The 25,800-nt window shown below is 48.7% G+C and overlaps 1 protein-coding gene across 1 annotated transcript in view; it reads right to left on the bottom strand.

Moving 5' to 3' along the window:
- SPEN (spen family transcriptional repressor) overlaps window positions 1–25,800 on the bottom strand; it is a gene marked incomplete at its 5' end in the record, with an annotated part of 48,313 nt that overhangs the window by 16,513 nt on the left and 6,000 nt on the right. Inside the window, 6 exon segments of the mRNA XM_035344376.1 lie at window positions 1,477–1,590; window positions 2,770–2,883; window positions 3,458–3,583; window positions 5,935–6,086; window positions 6,951–7,151; window positions 9,305–9,465. Of these exon segments, the coding sequence (XP_035200267.1) occupies window positions 1,477–1,590; window positions 2,770–2,883; window positions 3,458–3,583; window positions 5,935–6,086; window positions 6,951–7,151; window positions 9,305–9,465 (868 nt within the window).

Raw genomic sequence — 25,800 nt, forward strand, 5'->3', positions numbered from 1 at the left:
TATGGATCTATATAATTACCTCCTTGCTGGGTGTGTTGTTTTAGCTGCGAGACCAGAAGCACATGAAAAGCTTCTGTTCAGTAAGCCAGCAGGAAAAATACACACTATTATCATGGCATTGATGCTTTTAATGCTTCAACTCCATTTAAAGTTCCAAAGTCCCTTATATCTCAGCACGGAGCTATAGGCAGGTCAGTGTTATTAATCCATTTCAGACTGCACATTATTTGCCTGGGGTTATATACCAAGGCAACAGCAGGGATGGGGAAGGAACCAAGCATCCTGAATTGCAGCTCCCTGTTCTAGCTGCTCGAAGATTGGCTGTTTTCTAGCCAAGTGTGACAACATTAAGAAGCTAATGGCATAGCTGGTGCCAAAAATGAAGGATTAGAATGGATTTAACGTAGTGTATTTCACATAAAGCATTTTTTTTAACGTTCTAGGGGCTTTTTGTTGTTTCGGTTTTGTGTTTGTTTTTTTTTAATCAGCCTAGACGTTCATCAAACCATAGCAATGGAGAACAGACATACAAACATTAAGGGTGTTGCTTATTCCCAAGTTGCTAAGTAGCAAGACCCACGAACACAGGGTATGTATTTTTTTAATGGCCACATATTTTACCCCGTATGAAGGCTACATATATTCAACCACCACACTCAGAAACTGTGGTATACCCAACTCCTAACCCCAAGGGGTGGGAAGTTGCCAGGTTAATGCACCAGATGAGAGATTACGCTTGAAATCATTACCCACTCTTCAGGAGAGAAGAAAGGAGGAGAAGAAGATGATTCAGAGGGCTGGCTGACACCTCACGTCCCCACTTAGCGGAACCGATGGGACACTTGTAACAGGTTTTACCACATTCACCCAAATCCAAGAGGACCCCGTCAATGCTAAGTGTTGCTCCAGGAAACGCTACTTTCCACCCATTTTTTAGGGCAGTGCTTTTCATGTTTTCCCCTGCGTGACGAGCCAGGAGCTGCTACCACTAGAGCAGGCTGCATGTCTGGGCAGCCCTGCCCGTGCCGCTGCGAGGACGAGGCCACCGTGAGGACGAGGCCACCGTGAGGATGAGGACGAGGCCACCACGGGCACCAGCAGCAGACAGGCAGCAGGCTGTCGCCTCGTGGCTGTGGCCAGCTCGAGCCCTCGGGTTTCACTCTTTAACATAAAAACGGACAGAGCTTGCCTTGGATTCGGGTGAACGAGGCAGTAACACGGACACCAACACTCAGGAGCTTAGAGAGACAAGTTCAGCAAAACAAACGGCAGAATACTGGAAGAGGCTTTGTAGGTAACAGTTCAAGATACCCTAACATCTTGATAAGCCGAGTGTAAAAATCGTTTAAGCCTTAGGTACCTGGGACATACTTGTCCCACTAAGTATTCCTTTTGACTGGCAGTCTGCAAATGCCAGCGTTTAAGGGGTAATGCCTAAATACAATTTGTTTCTTTTTTTGAGGTCATTCTGCACACCTTAATTTTATTCCCACCGATTTTCCTCCCCTTGGTCTCTTTTACAGCTGCTTGTGCATATTCAATCTCATTGTAGAGAACCAGGGCCATGCCTTTTAAGCGGTCAAACACCACCTGTAAAAAACAAAAAAACAAAACAAAAACCAAATAAGAGCCTCATCCACAGGACTTAATGTCAGTCCCAACAAAATCCTAAGTCATGAGGATACCAGTAAGAAAATTATTTTTAGCAAGGTAAATTTCCATTCTTTTCTGATGAGGCATATTGTTATGAAGAGACAATAAAGGACACGGGACTGCTTTGAATTGTGGATATTGTGGCTTGAGGTATATTACGCCTTTATTTTGTTTTTCTGTATTTTACTTTTATTTTTTCTCTGGTGACTGAGTTTCGTAGTTTTGCTTTGTTTACTTTTATTTTTTGAAAAATTTTCCAATATGCTTTAGGGGGGAAAAAAGGTAAAGGGAACATTTAATCACAAAATGGAAACGGTTTTTGTTATCACAGTCTACGAACCACTCAGTTGCTAAACGCCCAATTGCCAAATATTAGCTTCCTTTAGCAACACAGACTTACTGTTGAAGCAACAACATCTATAATAAAGAATGTCAGAGCTGCAACACAAACCCACACAAATTCTTAAGGAGGCAAGACCCTGACCCTGCCAAGATTTGCACACATCGCCCCACTTTAAGCACATCACTGTCCAACAGAAACGCACGGGACAACTCACATGCTTAAGTCGAAGCATGCGCACAGATCTCTAACGCCGGCTCGCGCCGGGGCTTGGCCGCACGCAGGGAGCGTGCCCCCGCTGTGTCATACGGGCATGTTGCATGGTCATTGACCTTCTCTTTTCTTTCACATACCTGTGTTAGTGTGAGTACCCTAACTGCTTTTAAGAAGTTGTTTTTTGGTTTTATGGAAAAATATAGTCATGTCTGATTATGTAATTAGCATGCACGAGTATAACTAGGTAATTAGGTTGCTGTTCCTAGCACTCTAGGTTAGCATTCTAGATAAATTTTGTTGGGGAGAGACTGTACTGCACAAGAGCAACAAGTGGGTTCCACTACTTGTTATCTCGGCTCACTCCAAACACCAGCACAGACTGCTCTACGTATCGGATCGGCAGGATGCGAAGCTAGAGATCCCTGTAGGCCAAATTACACCCCAGAGAGAATTTCTCTATCTGAGCCATAAAGCCCTGGACAGTCGGGGTTGAAAGGACAGGATGTGAAGAAAGGAAGACAGTAACAACTTCAAACCAGACACCAAAGCCTCCCACCTACCTTTACCACAGGCCCGTATCGGCAGAAATGTCGAGTTAAATACTGATCCGTAACGTTTGTAGAAAGCCCATCTAACCACACGCAGTTTGTAGGCATGCTCTTTCCAAAACCCAGCTGAACACAAAAGGGCAAAACTTCCATCAGTACAATTCACAAGTGTTAAACTAACTGAACAGAGCACGCCTAATTAAGAGTTATTTGAAGAAAGCTAGTCATCTGTACGGGTTTTCTAAAATTAGCGTCTCGCGCAGGTGCAAGCAAGACAAAAATCAAATAGCAATTAATGAAAATAATTCTGCATGCTTAAACAAATACAATGTTTGACAACATTTGTTTCTTGTACAATTTGAATGCTTCTGGAAGGTGACAGGTTGACAGCTCTGGGGACTGACAGCCTCTGTTCATTGTCGGTAGTGGTACAGCTTCCCAGCACTGCCTTCAAGGGGTACGAGTACCTCTGCAAGCCAGAGAGTGCCAGTCTCCAAATCTGCTCAACCTGGGTGAGACAGCCAACAAAAGTGCTGATTAATCCCAAATCTGGTGGTGGCTGGAAACATCACGCTGTGATCTGGCCTATGCATTAAAGAAACATCTCACTTCCATAGCCTAAGCTGATGCAAAATATCTTCTGATGCCGCAAGCAAAAGTAACAGGGAGAAGGATACGGTCCATGGGAGGGTTTCTTTACCTTGAGCCGGTTATTTCCGAGATATTCCCCATCCATCTTCTTAATTGCTTTACACACACTTGCAATATCACAGTACTGCAGGAATGCATACTGAGGAACACCATTCACTTTCTTAATGTCAATATCCTGGGGAAAAAAAGCAATCGTCAGTCAGCAACAGGCGAAAAAGAAGATTCAACAACGTAAACTGAATCTAAATGATTTTTTTTTCTGAGACTCACATGGCACAACGCTCTCTGTTTAATTAATGTTTCTTTCACAGAGAGGATTTAAACATCAGTAGACTGTTAACAAACTTTGCTGCTCTGCTGTATCTCATCCAGTGGTAAAACCAAATCCTTACCGATGCAGGGAAAGCTCTTCATAATGCAGACTTAAAATGCAACCCCGCAGAAGTAAGCCTGACCTGATCAACAAACAGTAGCTTTGGTTTGCTAATATGTCAAAAGAGACAACACAGAATCAAAGAAACACATTAATTTTTGCTTGTAAAGGCTCAAGAGGATAAAAAAAACAACAACCTGCTCCAATCCTCATTTCGGATCCAAGAGCCAAGCAGGGCCTTTTTTCCCAACAAACTCGGTGCATCCTGTTCCTAGAAGCAGAGCGCGATGCTGGACACATCTCTTGAACTGACCTGGCCCTGATGTGGCAAAGGCCGAACACGGCTCGAATTCTGATCACTGTGAAATCACCGAAGGATCCTAAGGCACCACGGGCCCATTCAGAAGTAGGTGCAGTCACAAGGAAGCTATGGAAGCCTAATGAAGGCTCCTTTTAAGTGATTTTTGGAAGGCAGCAAGCCTGGAGTTGACATTTGGTTAACATTCAAGCTCAGCACTAGGACTGGCAAATGTACCGAAAGCCTCTGAACAAGCTCATGATGTTATGATTCATTCTGAGCTGAAAATAGAAGGTAGAGTGTTTCATTTGATTTTTTTTAAATAGCACAAGCTTCCTTTGTCAGCTCCATGCCAATGCTACCACACGAATCTAAGCGCAAACATTCCAGCGTTCAGGACTGGCTAATTTCATGGTTAATAAATTTAGGGACAAGGCAGCAGTTTGATAAGGTCTCTCCCAAGAACTCTTTACCTGGGAAAACAGAAGTAAACGGGGAGATTTACACAACTGCTAGAATTCGATAGCCCTGGCCTAATGATTTAAGTGGAATACTAATGGAGGGCTGCATTTCCAAGTGTCTGAAGGAGCACTATTGCAACTGTGGCCAATTATACCTGACCACTCACCCTAGGCAAGCAATTTCTTCTGACAGGCAAATAAAACACCATTACTTTGCTCACCATCCACTGGAAAGGTTATAAAGCTAGTCCCTTTTGCACCTGAGCTTGTAAGTTTTCATGGAAATTCTGCTGCTGAATTCTGGCCGATTAATAATGTTGACAATACAGCACTATTTCACAGAAAAACCAATTTACGAGACAGTGCACTGCTACCGATAAGCATCTTTATCAGGACAGCTCAGCTGGTATAACATTAGAAAAGGGTTTAAGCCACAGACGCTGCAAATTCATAAATCAGTGCTGATGTCAAGATGACAGCAAAGGCAGCATGCACAATTGCTGCCAGACATAACAAAGGGTAAATTCTTTGTTTGCCCACATCATACACGGAAGCATGCCTCCCCTCGTTTTACAGATACCTCAACAGTGACAACAATATAAAGTGCAGAACAAATAGGGCAGCCACGGCCACCAGCAGGGTACCGCGAGCACACGGAATAAACTATTAGTGCAGAAGCTCGGGTTCAATTAATTACACTCACTGAAGATAATTACTTTACTTTTCTGGAAAACCTCTCTCAAATGTAATATTGACATGACTCGATAGAAAGTGGCGTGAGGAGAGGAGAGGGGAAAGATTGCTGCTCTATCTCATGCAGATCAGCCTGCTCAGCTGAAAACCCAAATCCCGCATGTGTCATCACTGATCCATCTGCTCGGTGCCTCTTCTGCCCCATTGTCAGCAAACAGACTGTCAGAGCTGATGGCTACTGCCACATGCAGCAACTAAACCCTTTGTTTCAGAAGCCAACAGGACATGCAGAGTTCGCAGAGCTGTACTGATTCAATGTGAAAGTAGCGCTCGGCATATTTATACCCAAACCACCTAGCTATGCTGTTCCACAAACCCTCTGAGCTAGCAGAAAGATTTGTATCTTACAAACGCTCCCAAGGCTGTTTCTATTGCTAAGTTATTTCTATTGCTAAGTTATTTCTACTGCTAAGTTATTTCCTCAGTACACTTGCACTAAGATTTCACTCCAAATGCAAAGAAAAGCTTTCAGGTACATTCTAGCAAGGTGAATGACTCAGGTTATTACAAAAGGACCGAATTATCTGTCATCAGCATCATGATTTACCACCACTCGTAGCATTTTACAGGTCTGTACAGAAAGAATGCAATAATACCCTACGTAGTAAAAGGAAAAAATGAAAGAAAAAGAATTCACATACCACTATGCCACCAAAGCGCTGAAAGATGTTGCGAAGGTCATGGTAGGTCGTTGTTTTCTCCAGGTTGCCGATGAAGAGAGTTCTTGTTGCTTTTGGGTGAAACTCATCTATCCTTTCATCCAAAGGACGAAATTCATTCTCGCTTTCTGTTTCTAGAAGCAAAAGAGAGTGAGAAATTTTTAATGCAGTGGGTTGTTTTTCATGTGGGTTTTTTTCACGTTGACTTGTTTGTTCAAGTCTACTTCCTGACAAGCAGATACGATCTGCATGGGCCTAACCGATGTCTTTGACAAAAATAATGTAGTACTATACTTGTGAGCTGTGTTATTTATGTGGAGCTTGAAAGGTCTACATCACACCGCTGGGTGAGCACTGAGCACCTTCAGATGAAAAGTAGCTGCCTTCTGCATCTGCTTCTCTAGAAAGTTGTTCTTTTAACGCTTATTAATGCCTGTCGAGAATTCAAATAAGGCTGCACTGTACTTGGGGAACAGCACATGGAAAAAGGTTATTTTCACAGGTCAATTTTTAAACACACAATTGAAGTACAGAGTGAAAACCGTGTGCTCGCTGCTACAGCATACACTGGTTGGCCATTCGCAGTACACTGCCTAAGCCTCATAAATTCAGCTGTCATTAGCTGTTTTAATCAAAAGCAGAAAAAAGAAGGCTGTGGGGACTCAGTGCTACGCTTACATCACCTACTGCTTTCCACTCCACTGAGATGTGGAAGATTTGATCGTTTCTTCCAGCAGCCAGCAGATCCCACTGTTTAACAGGATGGCAGGCTTCCTTCTCTGAGGTTTATGACTGGGATTCTCTCCCTGTTTAACCTAAGAACATCCCCTCTCCTTGCTCTGGAATTTATTCTGGCCTATTTCCCAGTTCAAATTATGTTTCTGCAGGAAGGCAATTTTAACATTTCTTACATCTACGCTGCCTCTTTGCAACAGCAGTGACTACGCCCAGAGCGGTCATGCATCCAGTGGAAGCGCAAGAAGGGCACGGGGCCTTACCTGGTCCTATCCAGGCCGTTACTTCAATCTGCATGCCAAAGAAGAGTTTTCCTTTTGAGGCATTTAGTGCTTTTTCCTGGTCCTCCTGCTGTCGGAAGAACACCAGTCCATACCGCTCCTCAGAGGCCCCGTGAATCTGCACCGACGTCACCTTTCCATACTTCTTGAATTCATGGAAAAGTCCATCTTTAAGGCTTGTATCTAAACCAACAAGCAAACGTTAGTACTACAAAAACACGCGGTTTTTTAACAACTCAATAGCACCAGGAAAGACGTGAAGAAATCTGCTATTCTTTATGAAATGTGACTTCTCCTAGTTTTTCAGTGCCCACCAAAGTGCCTTTTTATTTTTCAGTGTTATTTTGCCCGTGTCAAAAGCTGATCCTTCTCTTTGCCTTGATTTTGAAATCCAGAAAGCCCCGTGCAGGATTTTACATCCCGGAAGCCGACAGGCATACCGGTGTCACTTCTAGGAGAAATCCACTTCAAAATGCAGAAGTAAACAGTGTTATTTCCTTAACAAGCCCACCACCAAGAGCATACACCAAACACACAGATACTGCGTAGGACAGTTCTCAGAGGCAGGGTGAGGCATCTGGAACGGAGACCCAGGTTATACGGCGCTCGGTTCAGTCAATTCCGAAGGTTAACTAGGCTGATTCATGTGATTCTGCAACACCTGACAAGGTTCACACCATCTGCCTAGTATCTGTGGGGCATGTACCTCATGGCACTTCAAGGAACCACAGCAAAAAAATCCACAGCAAGAATATTAACGCTGCAGGGTATGCTGCTCACAAAGTTCAGACACGGTATCTGGATTCAGCCAGAGCCTGTGAACTATGCTACGACCGTTTTCCAGATGACCCCGTGCTCTTTTTTCCACGGAATCTCTCCCTTGTTCAGTGCAGGGAGCGAAGAGCTCCACACTCCTCTGAGCGCTCTCCCACGTTATTTACCAGGCACTGTTCAGTGCTCAGCACTGCAGCAGAAAACCCTGAAGTTCTCACATGATGCAAAAAAGAAACTGAGGCATGGCGAGAAGCGATGGTCAGAACCTCCCACCAGCTCCAAGTGACACATCCGAGGTGCTTCAGGTGTTCCCCCGGGAAATCCACAGCAGTGCTCCAGTAGCTGTAGTGCTGGGGACGCGTGGGGTTTCTCACAGATGGTTGCTAATTAAGCAATTTTCCCATTGCTGCACGAGAACCAAGGCAGAAGCCGAGAGAAGCCCGTCCTCGGGGGCAGCTGCCTTGCCCAAGGCACGACCCTGCCACCGTGCGCCCCTGCCCCGTGCAGCGCACGCCTCCCCGCTCCTCCACGAGGGCTTCGGGACGCAGGACACCTTCCCTCGTCGCTTGCCACTCCTTCCCAGGGCAGCATCCATCTTCTGCTCTAAGTGAGGCAGGGCTCTGGGGGATGAACCTATGTGCTATCGCCTCGTGACATCTACGCGTTAGGAGCCTGACCAAAGCTGCCCTCGACTTCCTCCCGGGCTCTTTCCTTGCAGGCTAATCTTTCTGCCCATTCCCGTCCAGCCTTTGTTGCGTTTCCATTTGCATAAATTTCCTTCCATCCTCCCTCCTCCACATCACCTAGCAATGGGTATCAGGATGTTTTTAAGACCTGTAGCCAAATCTAGACTGCGTTTTTCTCCACGGAGATGAAAAAATACGCAGCAGAACCTCCTAACCCAACATCAGTTCCAACGTTCAAAGCATGGACGCTGCTCGTCTCTCAACAGAATGCCTCAAGAAACCGTTCAGCAAAAATACAAAGTGTTTTTCTTTAACCGTATCAGTACAAAGCTACGGTGATACAAGAGCAAATAGAAAAAATGTGGAAAATTTCTGCCTCAGTAGCTTCAGGCCGGTGACACTGGGAGAAACAAAGGGGAATGCACTGGGTAGCCTCAGCCCTAACCAGTGCCTCTGTGTTTGCTTTCGGGGATGCACGAAGTTACATTTCTGGCAAAAGCTGTAACAGCCAGCAGGTATGCTCCTCTGTCCGAGAGGCTCAGAATTTAAACTCGGTGAAGAGTCCTGAAACATACACAAAGCCCCGGCAGAGTAACAATGAGATCTCTCAAATGCAGCACCATAACCTGATGCTTTCCGTGCCTCGCCTCACCGTATTGCATCGCTCTGGCAGCAATAACCCTGAACCAGGTTTCATAAAAGATGGCTCATCAGGCTATATTCTGGGACTCCTGTTCAACAGCAAAGAGTTTAAAAAGGCACATCTGACACCAGGAACACAGAAGAAAAGGTTATGTAATCAGTCAGTAACCTGCCCCTACTCTTTTTTCCCCTTTTTCTGGCACCTTGTACAGACACAGCCGCATGTGAATTTACCTGTTGAGCGCACTGGAAGATTTTGAACCTTGATCCCAAAACTTTTCCGGGGTTCATCTTTCTCCAGAGATGGCAGCAGCTGGGACGCGGGCGCGGGGACTGCCGTCGACTGCACGGACCGTGCGGGGGACTCGTCGCTCGAGCTGCTGCTGGAGTCACTGCTGCGGAAGGCACAAGGGAAACGGCAGGTCAGCGCACGGAGACACAAAGGGATTTTAATTAAAAAGCAAAACGCCCGAGCTGCCGCTGGGTTTTCTGCTCAGACGGCAGCAGGGGAACGGCCGCGCCGCGCTCTCCCAGCAGTCAAGGAAATGGAATTTGGGTAAGGCTGCTCCCGTTACGCTCCGTGAGGCGAGGCGGGGTGGAATTATGGCCGGGCCCGCCTGGGAAGGCTGCAGGAAGGCGGAGGGCACGCCGCAAAGCCCCTCGCCCGCCCGCGAAGGAGCGGCGCCGCGAGGAGAAGAGCCGGGGCAGCTGCGCGGGAAGCAGCAAACCCGGCCGGCCGCGGGCTTCGGGCCCGGGAGCTCTCTGACAGCCCGTTACAGAACGGGGTTTGGGGACCCATCGAACCCACCGCCCCTCGGCGGTGCCCATCGTTGGATGCCTTGCGGAGGAGTCACAAGTACAGAGAATAATGTTATTAAAGCTTGCCCCGTGGGGACATGTCATCTTCTTCGGTGGCTGGTTCCTTCCCCGAGGCACGAGGGCTTGTATCACTGCTAAAAATAATGCTGTCTGACACAGCCCTGGAGATTCTCCATTACACGAGCAACTTTCTAAAAAATTCCACTGGAATTTCAGCTCCAAGCCTGGATGCTGGGGGGAGGAGCTGCCACGTACAAAAATAACAGGCTTGCTTCTAGATTTGCTGCTTTCGATTGATTTTTTAAGTCTCTGTCTGTATTGTGTCAGAAATGATCAACACGTTCATCTTTTTTCCACCTTACATTGCTTCACGGGCTCGTTACGTTCCCTCTCTACCTTAACCCAATTAACTCTTTCTTTTCTCAGGGAAACCATTTCATGTTTTGAATCATTTTTGTGATTTTGTTCTGTGGCTCTTTGAGGCCATGAACAAGCTAATTCGCTCCTCAGCACGGCTGCAGTTCACCGTTCATCTTTCACCCGTTTATCCCCTCCCCACCTTATGCCTCTGGTGCTTCTTTACCACCCCAGGCCCTCATGAAAAGTCAAGCTTTTCGCTACAGCGTTTGGGGAAAAAAAAAGGACAAAACTGGCCCCACGTTCACCAGCCGTCGGTAGTCTGCAGGGGTGGCACCACCGCCCCCCGCCACCACGGAACAAATTGGCAAACAGCAGGGAAACTTCTTTTAAAACACAAATACAGTCAGAGGATGTGCACGGAGGGAGTCTGAAAACAATTTCCAAACCCAGAGCAGCACCACGAGCTGCACCGTTCCCCTGGGGCAGCTCAAACCCATTTTAGGGCTTCCTCGAGCCCCTGCCCCTTTACGCATTGGTGCCCGGGACTGCCACCAGCTGCGCACTGCTCCAAACATTTCAAATATTCGACTTTGCTAAGACTGCATCTTTTAAGTGGCGGCACTGGATTTCTGTTTGAGCGGAGCTTTAAAATGGGAACGGGCTATTTTTAGCCTTTTTATGACGTTTAAAATATGGAACAAGCTGTTAAAAGCACAGCGCTCCACTCGGGGAGATCGGCTGCGGGCAGCACCGTCAGACGTCCGAGCAACGAGCCCCAGGCCTCCCCGAGGCGACAGCCGAGGAGGGTGACGAGTCCTACAACAACTTGTGTTTTATTTTGGGAAGCGGGGACCATGCCTCCGACACCCACTGCGTGCAGGGAGCTTCAGGGATACGCGTCCCGAAGCCATCGAGATTTTCTGAGACATTCCAGAGGGGAAAAAAAAAAAAAATCATGCTCGCTTTATTCAGTTTTCAGGGAGGAGAAAATGGCAGCAAGAACAAGTCCCCTTTCTTTCAGGACAGGCTCGTCACTTTTCCAATTGAAGAAACATGGATATAATCATTCAAGAGGAAGTCAGAGGCTTTCTGCTGTGTGAATAGGAGATTGATGGAAGAGTTAATTGCAGCTGCTGTGTCATACAGCCATAGCACGCAGCAGAATGAAAATAAAGCCTCTGACACTGAGTTATACGGGGTCTCGGAGAGAAAAACAGAACCCCTTGAAACCAGACCAGCTTTAAAAATACACAGAACCAAAATACGCGAGCTGCACGAGGGGATGTTCCCGGAACGTTATAATCAGAGCGTGGCTTCTCCTTTCCCTGTAAGTCACTTTGAAAACCGCCGTCCTTTGCCAGCTCGTGGAAGGTAACTTATTAAAAATTCCTCTGGCAAGGCTATCTTTTGACAAACCAGCTATGGAAATTCTGCCGCGGGTACATAAGAGCCGTGCTCAAACAGCAGCTCCGCCGCGTGCTTCCACGTCCAGCCATCGGCAGCCCTGGGGGCAGGCCGGGAACATCCCAAGGAAGAGGGCTTCGGGTCCTCCCCAGGCACCTTCGCCACCGGCGCGGCGATCTCTCGCGCTCTGGCACGCAGCCTTTTCCCAACACGGGAAAACCTGCTCTTCAACATCCATGTAAACCCAGCCGAGCAGAATGCCAGCACGCAGCAAAACTAATCTCCTGAGCTGTCACAACACACGCATTTCACAGAGAGGGAGTCTGTGCTGGGAATTTGCTTTTTTAAACGTCTTCGGCTTACAGCCTCATTTGCCTTTTAGGAGGTTTCAGGGTTTTCTTGTGACGTATGCTGATTTGCCAAGAACTGGGAGTTTAAGCAGAAGGATTTCAGACGCTCTCTCGTCGAGCTCAGCTATGCACAAAGCTTCAAAAATGAGTCTCACTCCGGCTTTTATCGTGGCATCACAGCGATGCAAAATAGAGGGTTTTGATTTCACTGTCAGCAAAATCAGATGGAAAGCAGAGCTGAAAGGAGATGACTCTCACTGCAGCAAGGAGGCGGACGTGGAGCCCTTCCCTCACACGGGCACCCTACTACCAGCGTAGTTTACGAGCCCTTTTAAAACATTAACCTGCCTTCTGGAATCGTCTGCAGTGCTTTACAGGTATTTAGGACGCCCGTGGTCTTGCTCACAACATTTACCTACACATCCATTTTCTAATCACATAAAGTCGATCAAGAATCCACTGCTCCAGTTTTATCCCCATGGGTAGCGCCCCAGAGACTGCGAGGGCAGGGCTCCAGCGCTGGGTCCACATCACAGGAACGAGCCCCAGATCGCCCCGGTTTCAGCCCATCGCGCACACAAACCTTCCCTTCTCTCTCCGTAACTGCAGAGCCTGCTGCACGCGTCCTGCAGAACCAGGTCTCGTTTCCACAGAAATACCTCATTTTCGAGTAATTGCATTTTGCAGCTCTGACGATGAAGTTACGCTCTATTTAGGTATGAAAAATGAAAGCGCTCGAGCAAAGCACACAAAGCGAGCCGCTCCCTTTGTTCCCCAGCAAAAAGGAGATAAAAGAGCGACTCCAAACCAGTCGATGTAACAGGATACCTGCTGCTCCTCCTCAATGGCAGGCTGCGCTCAATCAAGGGATCCCACAGCCTGCCAGACCCTTCTGCAATTTTAAAATGTGGGACAATTGTCATTTCTGGGGACTGATTCGAGACGTGAGTCAGCGGTAGCTCCGGTGACGACCCTCGTTGCGGCAGGCAGGAAGCACGGCGGCCTTGCTGGGAACCAGCGTAGGAAGAAGCGGGGACGCGCGCGGCAGGCAACGTGCTGCCAAACTTCAGGTTTTAAGGAAAAAAACAAAAAACAACAAAAACCAGCTGCCGTTGTCAGAGCAGGTTAAAAAAACCAAGCCACCTCAAGTCGCTGGGAAGCCTTTTCTTTTTTCAGGGGAAACGTGTGCCAAATTCCAGGAGGAAAAAAAGGGAAAATGAAACGTTTGGGGTTTTTTTAATAGCTCCCCTCAAAAAATGCGTAACCAGAACTGGTGCAGGATCCAGGATTCTTTTACAGAAAGCATTCAGAGCGATTTTTTTCTTCTGCCAGAATTAACTGGAATCAGGAACTCTGCCTAGATCAGCCATGATTCAATACCCTGTCAAAATAATCTCCGCGTACAGATTATCTCCTAGAAAGATCTGTTAAGGACAGTAACACAGGCCAACCTTCCCGGCGTGCGTTATTCACACGGCTGATGTCAGCAGCAGATTCCCAAGTCTAGTCAGGAAATCCAGCGTTAACGTCCAGTAATCTCGGAACGGAAATAACAGGAGCGCTTCTTCTCGTCCCTCCCTTCCCAGATCCCAGCTAAGCCACGGGCGGTGAGCCATCAGCCATCAGCTGCGAGGTGCTGCGCGCGGCTCGGCTCTTCCCACAGGACACAAATCCTTGGGGGGTTTCACATCGTCAGCGGGCCTCAGGAGCAGGCTGCCAGGTAAGATTGCTTGGACGTAACACGGTCAGCCCCGGGAAAACTGCGCCGGAGAAATGGTGAAAGAATCCTGAACGCATCAAGTTTGGGAAAAGGGTTTGAGAAATCTGTTTATTGGCAGCCCACATCCAGCAGAAGTTACCAATACTGACTGAAAGGAAACCACGAGAAAACATTGGCAAACGCCATTCTAGCCGTAAAGGACCTCTGCCCATGGAACTGGATTCTCTCCTGGATGAAAAAGGCTGTGCTGGAATAGAAGACGCACGGGGCCGTTGCAGGCTGCCGTTGCTGCCGCACTACCCAACGCTGCACCGAACTGGAAACGCATTTGATGAGCATTTCCCACATTCTCTGCACACGTGCAAAGCAAAAAGAAAAGCACATCAAATATACAAGCACCACAATGGCAACACCAAGTAAGCCATTCCCACAGAAACCAAACTTCCCCCCACCCCTAAAAACAAGCCAGAAGCAGCAGGTCATCCAGCTGGTCTTCTGGGTCCTGGCCCAGAGCACTGCTGCTGATGCTGAATTGTGCCTGAAGACCCTCAAAACAGGAAGGGTTCTCTTCGAGCATCCCTCCAGTGACGGCGATGCTGGGGAGCCCATCCCGCCACCCACACCACCACCAGCACCAGTCTGCATCGGTGGCTTCGTGAGAAAAAAGCACTTCTCCCGTCTGCGGCAAGGAATCCTGGCGTGCTTTTGTCCAGGCTAAAAGGAGCAGCTGAGCCGGGGTGAAAGCCGCCAGGAAATGGAGTCCAGCTCCCCAGGTCTGTTAGCACCGAGCGATCGAGAGGTAACAAGTCGTTGCCACGCTGCAGGCTGGCAGCTCAGCGGGCGCAGCCCACGCGTGCCTACCACGATGAGCTCGAACCCTGCTTTTCCGTCTCAGAACCAAGTTTTACGTCTTCACAGAGCCGACTCCGGCTGCCGGGCACGCCAGGGCAGGGCAGGCGAGCCGGGAACAGAGCCACACCGACGTCCTCTCCGCCAGCCGCCCCCCGGCCTCCAGTACCTTCAGCCTGGGCGCCGCAGCTCGCCGGGACGCGATGGCCTGACATTCTTGGCATCGTTTCAAGCCGCTGAAAACTTGCCACCCAAGGAACTTTGCTTTGTACACGTCACGCGTGCATCCTCAGAGGTATTTAACAACACACAGCTATGATAAAACAACCTACCGAGGGGGAGGGAGAAGAAAAAAAAAAAAAAAGGGCCTACTGAGCGTAAGCAGAAAAGAGTCGTGAAAAATCAGTGCTCAGCAGATAAAGAAGTATTTACTGCTCTGGGGAAAGATCATTAAATACTGCAGACGAATGCAATTAGGACGTCCTCTTTCCCTTAACTTTTTCTGCCTTACCACACCCAGAAAGGAGACTTGAGAAATCTCCTGCTGGGCTGGAATCCTGAATCGGCAGAAACGAAACGATGTTTAGAGGCCATGGGAAAGTAGCACAGCCGTGACAGCTCTGGATGTTTGAGCCGGCCAAACACCGCAGGCTGACAGTGGCTATTCAGTCTTTGACCAGTAAGCTTTTAAGAGGCAGTCTCCAGGTAACATTTACCGTATTTTTAACCCAAATCAAGTGACTGGCTTATTAAGGGCACGTGACAATTTCCATGACAGGCCATAGGAATATTTACTTCAGCCGTTTTATCTTCATGTCTAAGAGACACCCGAGCTTTGGCGAGGAACAGCATGCTGAAATCAACCGTGGAAAAGGCGCGGATGTGGCTCAGAAAGCCGGGGAGGACTTCGGGAAGCCCTCCGGCCCCAGAGCCGTCCCTTCCCCTGCAGCCACGTGCTCTGAGAGCCTGGAGACAGCCGCAGGGTCCTTCTGGCTCCTCACTGCAGCTGAATAATCTGCTGCTTACAATCGCTGAAATACGTACGTTGGTATTAACCCGTGTCTGGCTGATGGTCGCGCCCAGCCCACCGCTGGTGCTGCTCCTTCACCTACCTCCCTCTGTCCCCAGGCTCAGTTGGTACGATGACCTTCGTACGGCCAAGAATAAAAAGGCTAACCTGGAAAAAACACGCTGGTTACGAACCCATCGGCCCGTCTGCCTCGCCAACAGCCTGCTCGGGCACCGCGGCAGCTCGCCACCACTGGACAACGCTGCCCGAGCTCCCGGTGCTGCCTTTCAGCTCCGGCCACCACCTCGGGACACGCAGGCTTCCTGGGAGCAGCCGGACAGCTCTCGAGCAAAAACGAAACCCCCGAAAGCCAGAGGAAATGCTTTCTCAGCGAACGGCCACAGCCACAGAACTGGCTGCTGGGAAGCCACCGGGGCCTGGAGGGCGCAGTACAAAGCCGCCCTGCGCCGGAGCGTTCCCACAATTAAATTTCCACCGGTGCAAACCGAAGAGTGGGTGTGAGAATGCGCGAGCCCAAGGAGCCTCTGTTTTCTACCGTCACCTTCGCGAGGAAAGCCTTGGGCCAAGGCCCAGCACCCGCTCGTGCATCGCGCAGACGTGCGCTTACACCACGGGGTTTTTAATGCAACCTTCCCAGAGCTGGTCGGAGCGGACGGGACCGTCCCCGCGCGGCCGCCAGCACTGCGAGCCTGCCTTCGCGGCGGCGTTGGAGGACACCGGAGGGGCAGAGCTCACCACCACGGCCGAGGAAGGGCTTGCACGGGCTGGAAGAAAAATTGCTCTCAGCCCTTCGGCCAAAGTTACCGTAATGCTGTTCAAGTCAACAACTTCTGCCAGCTATCTGTAGACATCTAAATTAACATTTTGCAACCGCCACCTCGGAGCGTGTTCAAGCTTTCAGAAAACATTCGAGTTCGAGGCAGATGTGAGGTAGGTATGTCTTAACACCCCTGCATTGCAGATGGAAAAATCAGGTAAGCAGAGGCCGAGGGCTTTGCCCAAGGTCGTTCGGTGAGTCACCGAGAGAGCAGCTTGAGGAACTCGATCTCCTGGCTCGCGGGAGGCCAAATCTTTTCAAAACACTGAGAAAGCAACATTGAAAGGCGGTTTCCTAAACAACAACTGCACGGCTTTCGTGAAGGCACCTGGTAAACACCTTAAAAAGAAAAATCTACTCCAAGTTACTGCACGTGAGCCAGGACAGCGTGCTAGTACGTTACTACTTGTTTACTCCAGGAGCACGGAGCAGCTCCTCTCGCTTGACAAGCACTGGCACCTGATTTCCTGGGCATTAACAGCCTCAACCGCCCCGACATCGGCGAGCAGCACGCGGAGCGCTGGCTGGCATCCTCAGCAGCGAAGCCTGTCCCTGCACCGGCTGAGAACGACGAAGCGCGGCTCTCCCGGTCAGTGGAGCCTCACGGGGACACGGCAGGCACAGCAGAGGGACCCCCGTCTCCAGCAGCCCGTCCCGGGGGGCCTGGAAAGCGTCGCATGCCCTTGCGGAGCCCTGGCCCCGCCAGCTGCCCCACGCTCGCCCCACGCTGAAATTCCCGTTTGCTGGGGTCCGGAGCGGTTTTGAAACCGTGCGTCCTCTGGTATCAACAGATGTAATTGTTCTTCGGATGGGAGTTGCAAAGGAAGCCATGCCAAGATACACAGCTGATAAACAATGCCTCTTAAGTAAAATTGGGAACACGCACAGCTTAATATAGAAGTTCCAGTTACAAGAGTAACGCTGTGCAAGTTCAGGACTTCTAAAAACGGTCACCATTGTCCAGAGAGTGGAAAGGGAAAAGAAACGGACCAAGCGGCACCACTTCTCCACCAGAAATGCAATGTACACTCGGGGGGGGGGGTTGAAACAATTTCCTTATCTCTCATCTGGGCTTGTAAAGAAACGCCAACCAGATGAAAGGAAGAATAATCTTGGAGGCTTTATTTTTTAAAAATCCTTTTTTAGGCCAAATGCAGCAACTGGACGGAGCGCAGGGTGCTGGTGGGGCACGCGAGCCCCTTGTAAATCCAGGGCGGTAACTGTGATTCCCACGTAAAGGAGGACTTAAAATGGAAGGCCTGGGAAAATGATGTCGCTTCTGTGATCTCAGGCGGCATACAATATAAAAGAGGAGACATTTGATGAGTTGTATGTTAAGGATTAATTTGCCATTTAAAAATGCAAGAACAGATGGATCTCTTGGCTTGGGCTATATTTGGGAATTACTTCATTTTCTGCCCACATGCAAATAAAAATAAAACTAGAAGTAGAACTTTCAGCGAAATTTCTCATGGGTAGAAAACACAAGCCACAGAATTAAAAAAGCACAGCCTTTGTCTGGAACAGGTAAAGTGCTACAGCCTAGGACCACGTTGGTGGGGAAAACGTGTCTTTGCATCTGCCAAACACGAAGGAATGCCAGCCCCAACCGCGCACAAAGCTAAGCCGGAGTCACGTGGCGGAGCAGTCCTGCAGTTCCTCTCACACAAGCAACTCCTGAAAGACCCCTTTTGGAACTTAACTCAGCGATGTTTGTTAGCGATCGAACCCCCGCACGGCTGGGAGAGCAGGCATCGCGCAAGGCACCTTTTTGCTGACCGTCACGGGCAGAGGAACATCCTGCCCCCTCCCCGGAAAGCCCAGGGCAGTCCCATCGCGCTAACGGGGACGGTAAAGCAAGGGTGAGGACTTTGGTATTTGTGGGAAAAAACGCCAACGTAGGGAGAAACGCAGAAGGAAGACAGCTTAACCTTGGTCCTCGCAGGCAGACGCCCCACGCCGTTCCACCTGTGCCCTGCGCACCGCGTGGGTCCCGCGGGCAGGAACGGCGCAAGGCGGCGCGGAGGCTCCGCCGGGGCCAGCAGGGAAGTCCTTCGGTCTCCCAAGGGATTCCCAGGGGCAAAGCCGCGGTGCCCCAGCTGCCTGCTGCTGGTACAGGGCTTACGGAGACCAGGCTTTGAAACCTCCGAACTGCAGGACGGCAAGGAATGGTCTGCAAGCCGCCGGGAGCGTTTCATTAAACCTCGTTTTTTTTTCCCCGTGTGGTTTTTAAAAGCTACGGGGAAACTGAACATTTAAAAGCAAAACCAACAAAAACTGCTTCTGAATGAACCGATGATAGCATCGATTTGTTTCTCCTGTAGCAGAATGACAAGCCGCCCTTCGCTTCCCTCTGCCTCCAAACACAACGTACAGGCCAGCATCAGCACGGCAAAGCACCGACCAGCATCGGACATCCCCAGCGTGTTCCCAAACGCAGCTCCGCGCACGTTCGGAAAGTGAAGGGGAACAGAAAATTTGCACTAACCTGATAGCTTCCTTTCTTTGACTATTCATCCTTCCCAGTCCAGACAGCAGGACGTGCCAGGCAGTAAACAAACATTTCAGGGAGGGACTAACTTCAAAGCAACTCTGCAAGTCTGACATAATTTGAGGGTTTGAGATCTTGCAGCAACCTCTTACCAAACGAGGTGTCAGATGATACAAGGAGGTCAGACCTGTAGCAGCCGGAATAAGTAGGGCACTTTGCACCTCTCCATCAGCCAAGCCGCACCATTTGTCCGTGGGGACTGTTCGGGCTTGGGAATCAACTTTCAGGAGGAGAACAATGCTGCTCTTTCACACGCTATCACACGGCGGACTAGAAATGCCTTTGACGTTTTATACTCTCAAATGGACGAGAGATACTAAATTATGTGAACGTCCTTATTGCCAGGATCGGCTTGACGTGTGCCTTAGCTACGCTCCTGACTGCTGAAGTTTGATGACTTTTTTTTTATTATTTTTGCCCAGGTTTCTTGGCATCTGGAAAACGCAAAGCACCTGTGGGAGAAATGATGAAACTGCCCTGAAAACCACTTCCCTCTCGCAGAAAGGATTCTCCAAAAGGTGCTCTTGATGCCATCCTCGATTTTTAAGTGTCTTCTAGCTAAGTCATTGCCTTGAGCTAAATAAAGGAACTGCACACTGAACTCAAGACATTTTTCAAAGAGAAGTATTTGAAAGGCTCCACATTTCACTTGTGGCCACAGACGGGGTGTTCGTTTCTAAATCCAGCAGGTCTCAGTAAAGAAAAATCAGGTCTCCCTACTTTTATCACCAGAATCTTGTCAAGAAGGAAGGATTCACAGAGAAATCTCATTAATGCCAGGAACACTCAAAGGGCTACTTTTGTTCTCATATCAGTTAAGCATTTAATAAATAATGCAAGGTTCTCAAATTTTTATGATTACACCATCTAGGCAGTACATTTCCCACTTCTTCCTTTTGGAAACACATCTTTTGCTTCCCTTAGACAAAGCAGGCAGTCATGCTAAAAATGACATTTAAAAAATTAGGACTATGCCCTGGCACACGTAAATTATTTCCCCCTTCAGACAACTTTGAAGCCCTCACTCCTCCCCGACCGGGACTTTCCACTTGTAAACGCAGCACTCCCAGCACACCGTAAGGATCTGGAGAGGGCTTTCAAACCGCTCGCTGCGAAGCTTTCATGCTTAAAACCCCGATGCCACCATTCTTGGTTTCGGCACCAGCAGAGTCCCAGGCTATGCCTGATGCTTGGAGGTTGAGGGCACATCTAAGTGCATCAGCTACACAGTTAATTCAATGGGTAACGATCCAGGGGGGATATGCTGGTTTTTTTAAACCAGTAAGGTTTATTTGCCATTAATCCACATCCAGGTCACCTTAGTTTGCACACAGCATGTTCTGCCTAAAGTTGTTTTTAAGGTTAATGCCAAGGTCTCTCAAATGTGCTTCAAAGAGAGCTGTTTGCCTGGCCCTTCAGTTTTTAAGGCCAGGAAGGTACTACTGTGCCTGCATCCACAGCTCTGGCAGAGCCAAAAAAATTACCCTTAGGAAAAAACAAATTGCTGCATTTGCATCTGCGACCTTTAAGATGCGAAGGGACACCGTGTCTATGCTTTAATGGAAATAAGTATGACTGAACATAGACGCCGGCTGGATTTTTCCTTTGATCATCATAATGACTGGTATTTCTTCAGGAAGCATTCAATACAGCCTTCCTCTTTTTCTATTCATTCCCCCATGTGAATATTCATTAGAAATTATGAAACTGCTTATTATTCCAAAGGTCTTTACGGTGGGAATCCTCTCCCCTACCTTTTGGTGCCTGTAATGCCTGTCTCCATCTGAGCTGTCTAGACGCTCTTCATCATCAGCGTAGACCAGCAGGCACTTCTAGACTACGATGCCTCTCATCTTTTCTAGCCATGATTCACATCCTAGACTTATTTCTCTCCAAGAAAGAGGAATCTGGACCACTGACACAGAGGGAGGTACCCAGCGCTGCGGAGCCTATCGCACTTGGTGGTTTCCCTGTTTTGTTTGGCTTTCGGGGGGTTTTGATTTCCCTTGCTCTTACAGAGTACTGCAGGAAAAGAAGAGGCTGATTCCTTCCTGCCTTTAGCATCCCTCAGACTAAGCCTTGCTTCTGAGAAGTAACACAGGCAGCTTCAACTTCCCTGACCTCAGCTAATTCTTTATTTCCCTCAGCCTACTCGAGATGATTAGGCAAAATACTTGGAAGGAAATCAAAGCCTTAAAAATGCAATTAGAAGTGACCATTTTGTTAATAGGCACACGCAACCCCAAAGTCAAACCCCATCTACCAACAAAACCAGCCCTTCCTCGGGCCTCAGCACACCCCTGAGAAGGAAACCCAGGCTCCCATGGTGTGCACAGGCTCAAGGAAACGTGCAGCACGAAACTCACGAGGACAACGCCTGCCGTGATGCCTGCGGGAGCAAAGCTTTCGGTACGGCTCAGGTTTTGCCCACTGTTCCTGAAAACCAGGGTAGAAGACCCAATATATTGCCAACCATCACACCAGACTCCCGCTCCTGCAGACCTGCTGCTGCCTACAGGGGATTTGGAAATGTCCTTTTTGCAACACGGCAAGTCTTCCTCCCCAGCAGAGGAAGCTGAGGATAAGGAAAGTTCACGCAAGGTTCTGGATTCAGCTGCCACCATCCCCGTACTCAACCTCAAATGCGCTAAGCAAAGACTGATCTGATTGCAAGCAGCCTTACAGCATTAAAAATAAAATCTCTTTAATGGGATGCAAAATCGTGAAGTCATTTGAGACAATCAAAATAGCCGTCACTGTTATAACACAGAGGTACTTTTGCAGGACCCTCTTCCTTTGCTCCCAGCCCCACACAATGCACTTTAAGACTCCCAACGTGAAATAATTTATATATTTAATTTAACGAAAGACGGCAACCCTCCTCTGCCTCCAGAGAAATCCAACGCACTTGGAAAAGGCAGCAGTGGCAGCTAAACTCCTGGGCCCTGCTGCAGAAACAAAACCTCCACACACACTCACGGACAGACCAGATTTAGATCAGCTCCTACTTCTGCAAATTTAGGAAGGGGCTTAATTGCTCTGTTATTCTGAGCCAGCAATTAACAGTTATTATTGGGACTGCTGGGGGGGGGGGGGGGGTATTAATTGCAGCAAAACATCCACGGTTCTTTGGCAGCATGCAAAACCACATTTGAACAAGACGATGTGAAGACGTTTAAGGATTTTATTACACAGGAAGCATTTCAGGGGGTGTTTCAAGATTTATTTATTTTTTGCCACCGCGTCCCGCTGCGCAGGGGTCCCGTCACAGAGCGAGGCAGGAGCCTCGGGCGGCCGAGTTTCCAGGGCCAGAAGCCGGCAGGGCCCGAAGCCGCCCGCTCAGCGGCAGGGCTGGGCGCGCAGCGAGGCGGCCTCCGCTCCCTCAGCCCCACAGGCGCCATTTCCCTCGGAAGCCCGCCCCGGGGGCGGCGCGGCACAGCGCGGGGCCCGGCCGGCCGCCGCCGGCTCAGACCGGTTCTGAGGCACGGCTGAGCCCCCCCTTCCCCCCCTAGGGCCCCTCCGGCCCCTCGCGTTCGGCCGAGGCCGGCCTGCCAGCACCCAGCGCTCGGCACAAGGCCGCGGGCCCGATTCCGGCATGGCGGCAGCGCGCTGGGCGGCGAGGGACGGCTGCGTGCGCGTTCCGAGCCCCGCAGCCCGGCGCACAAAGCGGGCTGCGCTGCGCTTCCAGAAACCCGACACGCTCCCAGGGGCGAGGGCGCGCGAGAGGCCGCCGCCGGTTATATTTAGACGAGCGGCCACGAGCAGCAAGGCCGAAGGACGAAGCGAAACCGCCAGGCAGCTGCTGACAGAACCCCGAGACGGTTTCGGTCAGGTTTTTTAATTTTCCGTGATTCGCGTTTCTCTCTACAGAGGGATCAAAGCAGCACACGGCTGCATGCGAACAAAAGGAAGAGACGGGGTGTTTCGCCTGGCTCTTACGGGGATTTACGGTTGCCTTTGTGGTATTATAAAAGGAGGCTTTTTCCTCCATGGAATTGCTTTGTTTTGTTTTTAATCTTAACCCCGTTCTGTTTCCCATACGAACAGGAATGTGCTCAGCCCCTGAAGCTTTTCACCGTACTGGAAGAGAGATCCAAAACACTCAGGCTATCTCTGCAGTGCCTTTTCAGTACAAAATTTACGTGCAACTATTTAACGTCAGCAAAGGCCAGCTCACAGGTTGTTAAACCAAGACTGAACAGCTGCCTTTAACCTACTTCTCCTTATTTTTCAGCTGTCCCCACCCGGGGCATCTCTCAACCCAATCAAAAACCCGAAATCCCCCCTCCAAGGCCGTGATTCATCGCTTGCTGGCAGACAAACGGAGCGGAAAAGAGGAGGTGAAGACAATGGGAGGGAAAGGTCCCCATTATGTAATGAAACCAAATTCACTTTCTGCTTTCACTTCGGTTGTTAAATGCACTAAGAACCCCCCAACACATAAAATACATGGGAGCCTCCACGGGAGGGTTCACAGAGCCTGCTTTTCCCATCATTAAAATTCTCTTGGCAGCATTTTTCATCAGTTTACTTCAATATTAAGACACGCATACGTATTCCGAACTGTAACTCATCGCTCCAGAAAATATTTCATCACAGATTAATCTGATTAAAAAAACATCTAATTACTTTATGAAAGCCTTGCCCACTCGTCATTAGACCTTTAAGCGTAGATGTCACAATCATGGAAAAAATCCATTTTCAGACATCTGTCTGCAACTTCTTACAACAGTTTTAATTCAGCACTTCAAGAATCACTACGCTCTCCTAAATCTTGATGAAACTTTACATCTATGTTGCGTTTGCTTTTATAACTCCACAGAAAGCTCTATTTTATGGTACAAGCTATAGCCAATTAGTCATCTAGTAAATCAGCATCCTCCAACATCCTCAACATCAGACAACCGAATAAGCGCCTTAAAAAAAGAGGGCAGAAGGAAATCTCCGGTCACTTAAATGTAACTAACGCCCACATGCACATGCAGTATTCGCACTTTCATATTCTGGAAACCACCTATAGGAAATCAAATAGTTCTGCCAGGATTTTGTAAATAAGTTTAAGTTCCATTTCAGCACAGCACTTCGCCGTGTGCTCGGCTTTTAAGAGCAAAACGTTCCACTGCTCTCCGTGCCATGTGATTCAATACATTGCTGCAGCAAAGCTTTAAAAATAATTACTAACACATGGAACAGTAAGAGATGTGTAAAGCCATTTGACATTACAAAACTGAAAAAAAATGTACAGAACTTTTTTTTAGCTCATTAGAACACCTCGACGAGCAGCCGAAAAAGAGCATTTTCTACAAAATACAGGGGGAGGGGGGATTCTTTCAGGAGGTTGGGCAGGGCACGAGCAAAATCTGGTTTGCTTCCTATGGGATTTCATACTTTTCATGCATATTCAGCTTTTTCCATGACACAGTACAAAAAGTATGTTTGCTAATATATCATCTGTGCTGCACGTTCAAATCAACAAAATGGAGAAAGCAATGCTGCTAGCAGCAGTAAATGCAAATACAATTTTATAGTTTTGTTGTTTTTTCCTCTTCCAAGGAGACAAAACCCAAGCCCACCTTTCTGGTAACATGGGGAATGAGAAACCTCACGTGAGAAACCTTCGCGGCGCAGGCTGCGTCGCTCAGCCCCACGCGGGTGCCAGGCACAGGGTTCCCACGGGGCACTTCTCCCATCCCGGCCCAGCGGACGGCTTCCGAGAGACCACAACATGCGACAAACGTGCATAACACTACCGAGCATCCTGAACACTTGGCACTTCTGGAAAGGCCTACACCGACATTAATTTTTTGTTTTGTTTTTAGTGGTTCACACATCAAAAAAGATGGAAAGCCCTGCTTCAGAGAGCATGGTTTATTTTGACTGTGTTCCTTCTGGTCTTATCTTCTAAATTACTCCTTTGCAGTTCCCATTACAAATCCCCTCTATAAATGCCTCTGAATATACATCTAAAATGAAGCTTAGCTGAGATCAAATGCAACAAACTCCAAACTTGTATGAAATAAAGGCTTTGTTCGTTTTTTTAAATAATCTGCTGCAGCATCTTTCCTCGCATTATTATCCAGGAAAATCTTCACCATTTAATGGAAATTGTATTTACTTTACACGGCTCTTAGAAAACCACAACACAAGGAATGAAGCCCAGACTTCTCCTTTAATACGTTTCTGCTCCTTTTTCACGGGACCTAAGGGATGGTGCCACACAAACACAATTCCCAGGAACATTTAACACCCTGAAGTTTTCACAGGCCCCAACACTTGTCCCTGAAGACTTCGTGGCCGTGGGTGGGTGACCCACCTCTCTAGGCAAACACAACTCCTCTCGCCTTTTCCACCGAGGGAAGAGACTCTAACAACAAAGTTCTTGAACACAAACAATTACAGAGCAATTCAGCGTCGGAATGGAACGGAACAGAACGGGACAGAATGGAATACAGGTCAGTCGGAAGGGACCTGTGAAGACCATCAGCCCACCTGCCTGACCACTTCAGGGCTAACCAGAAGTTAAAGCACGTTTCTGAGGGCACCAAGCGTTTCTTGAGCACCGACAGGCTTGGGGCATCAAGCACCTCGCTGGACGGCTGGTTCCGGCCCTCGACCACGCTCATGGCAAAGAACATTTTCCTGTTGCGACTTCTGACTGATAAAGACCTCATTCATTTCTGAGGGTCACAAAATCAACCATTTCCACCCCCACGAGGGGTTCACATATTCACATCGCCAAACTCAAAGTGTGCTAAGAAGAGAAAGAAAAGCCCACTGGTGTTTTGTAAGACTTCAGGGCCAGGTGGGACTTTGTTTTACAAGGTAAAGAT

The sequence above is a fragment of the Oxyura jamaicensis genome, chromosome 21, assembly GCF_011077185.1.
Source record: "Oxyura jamaicensis isolate SHBP4307 breed ruddy duck chromosome 21, BPBGC_Ojam_1.0, whole genome shotgun sequence".
Lineage (NCBI taxonomy): Eukaryota > Metazoa > Chordata > Aves > Anseriformes > Anatidae > Oxyura > Oxyura jamaicensis.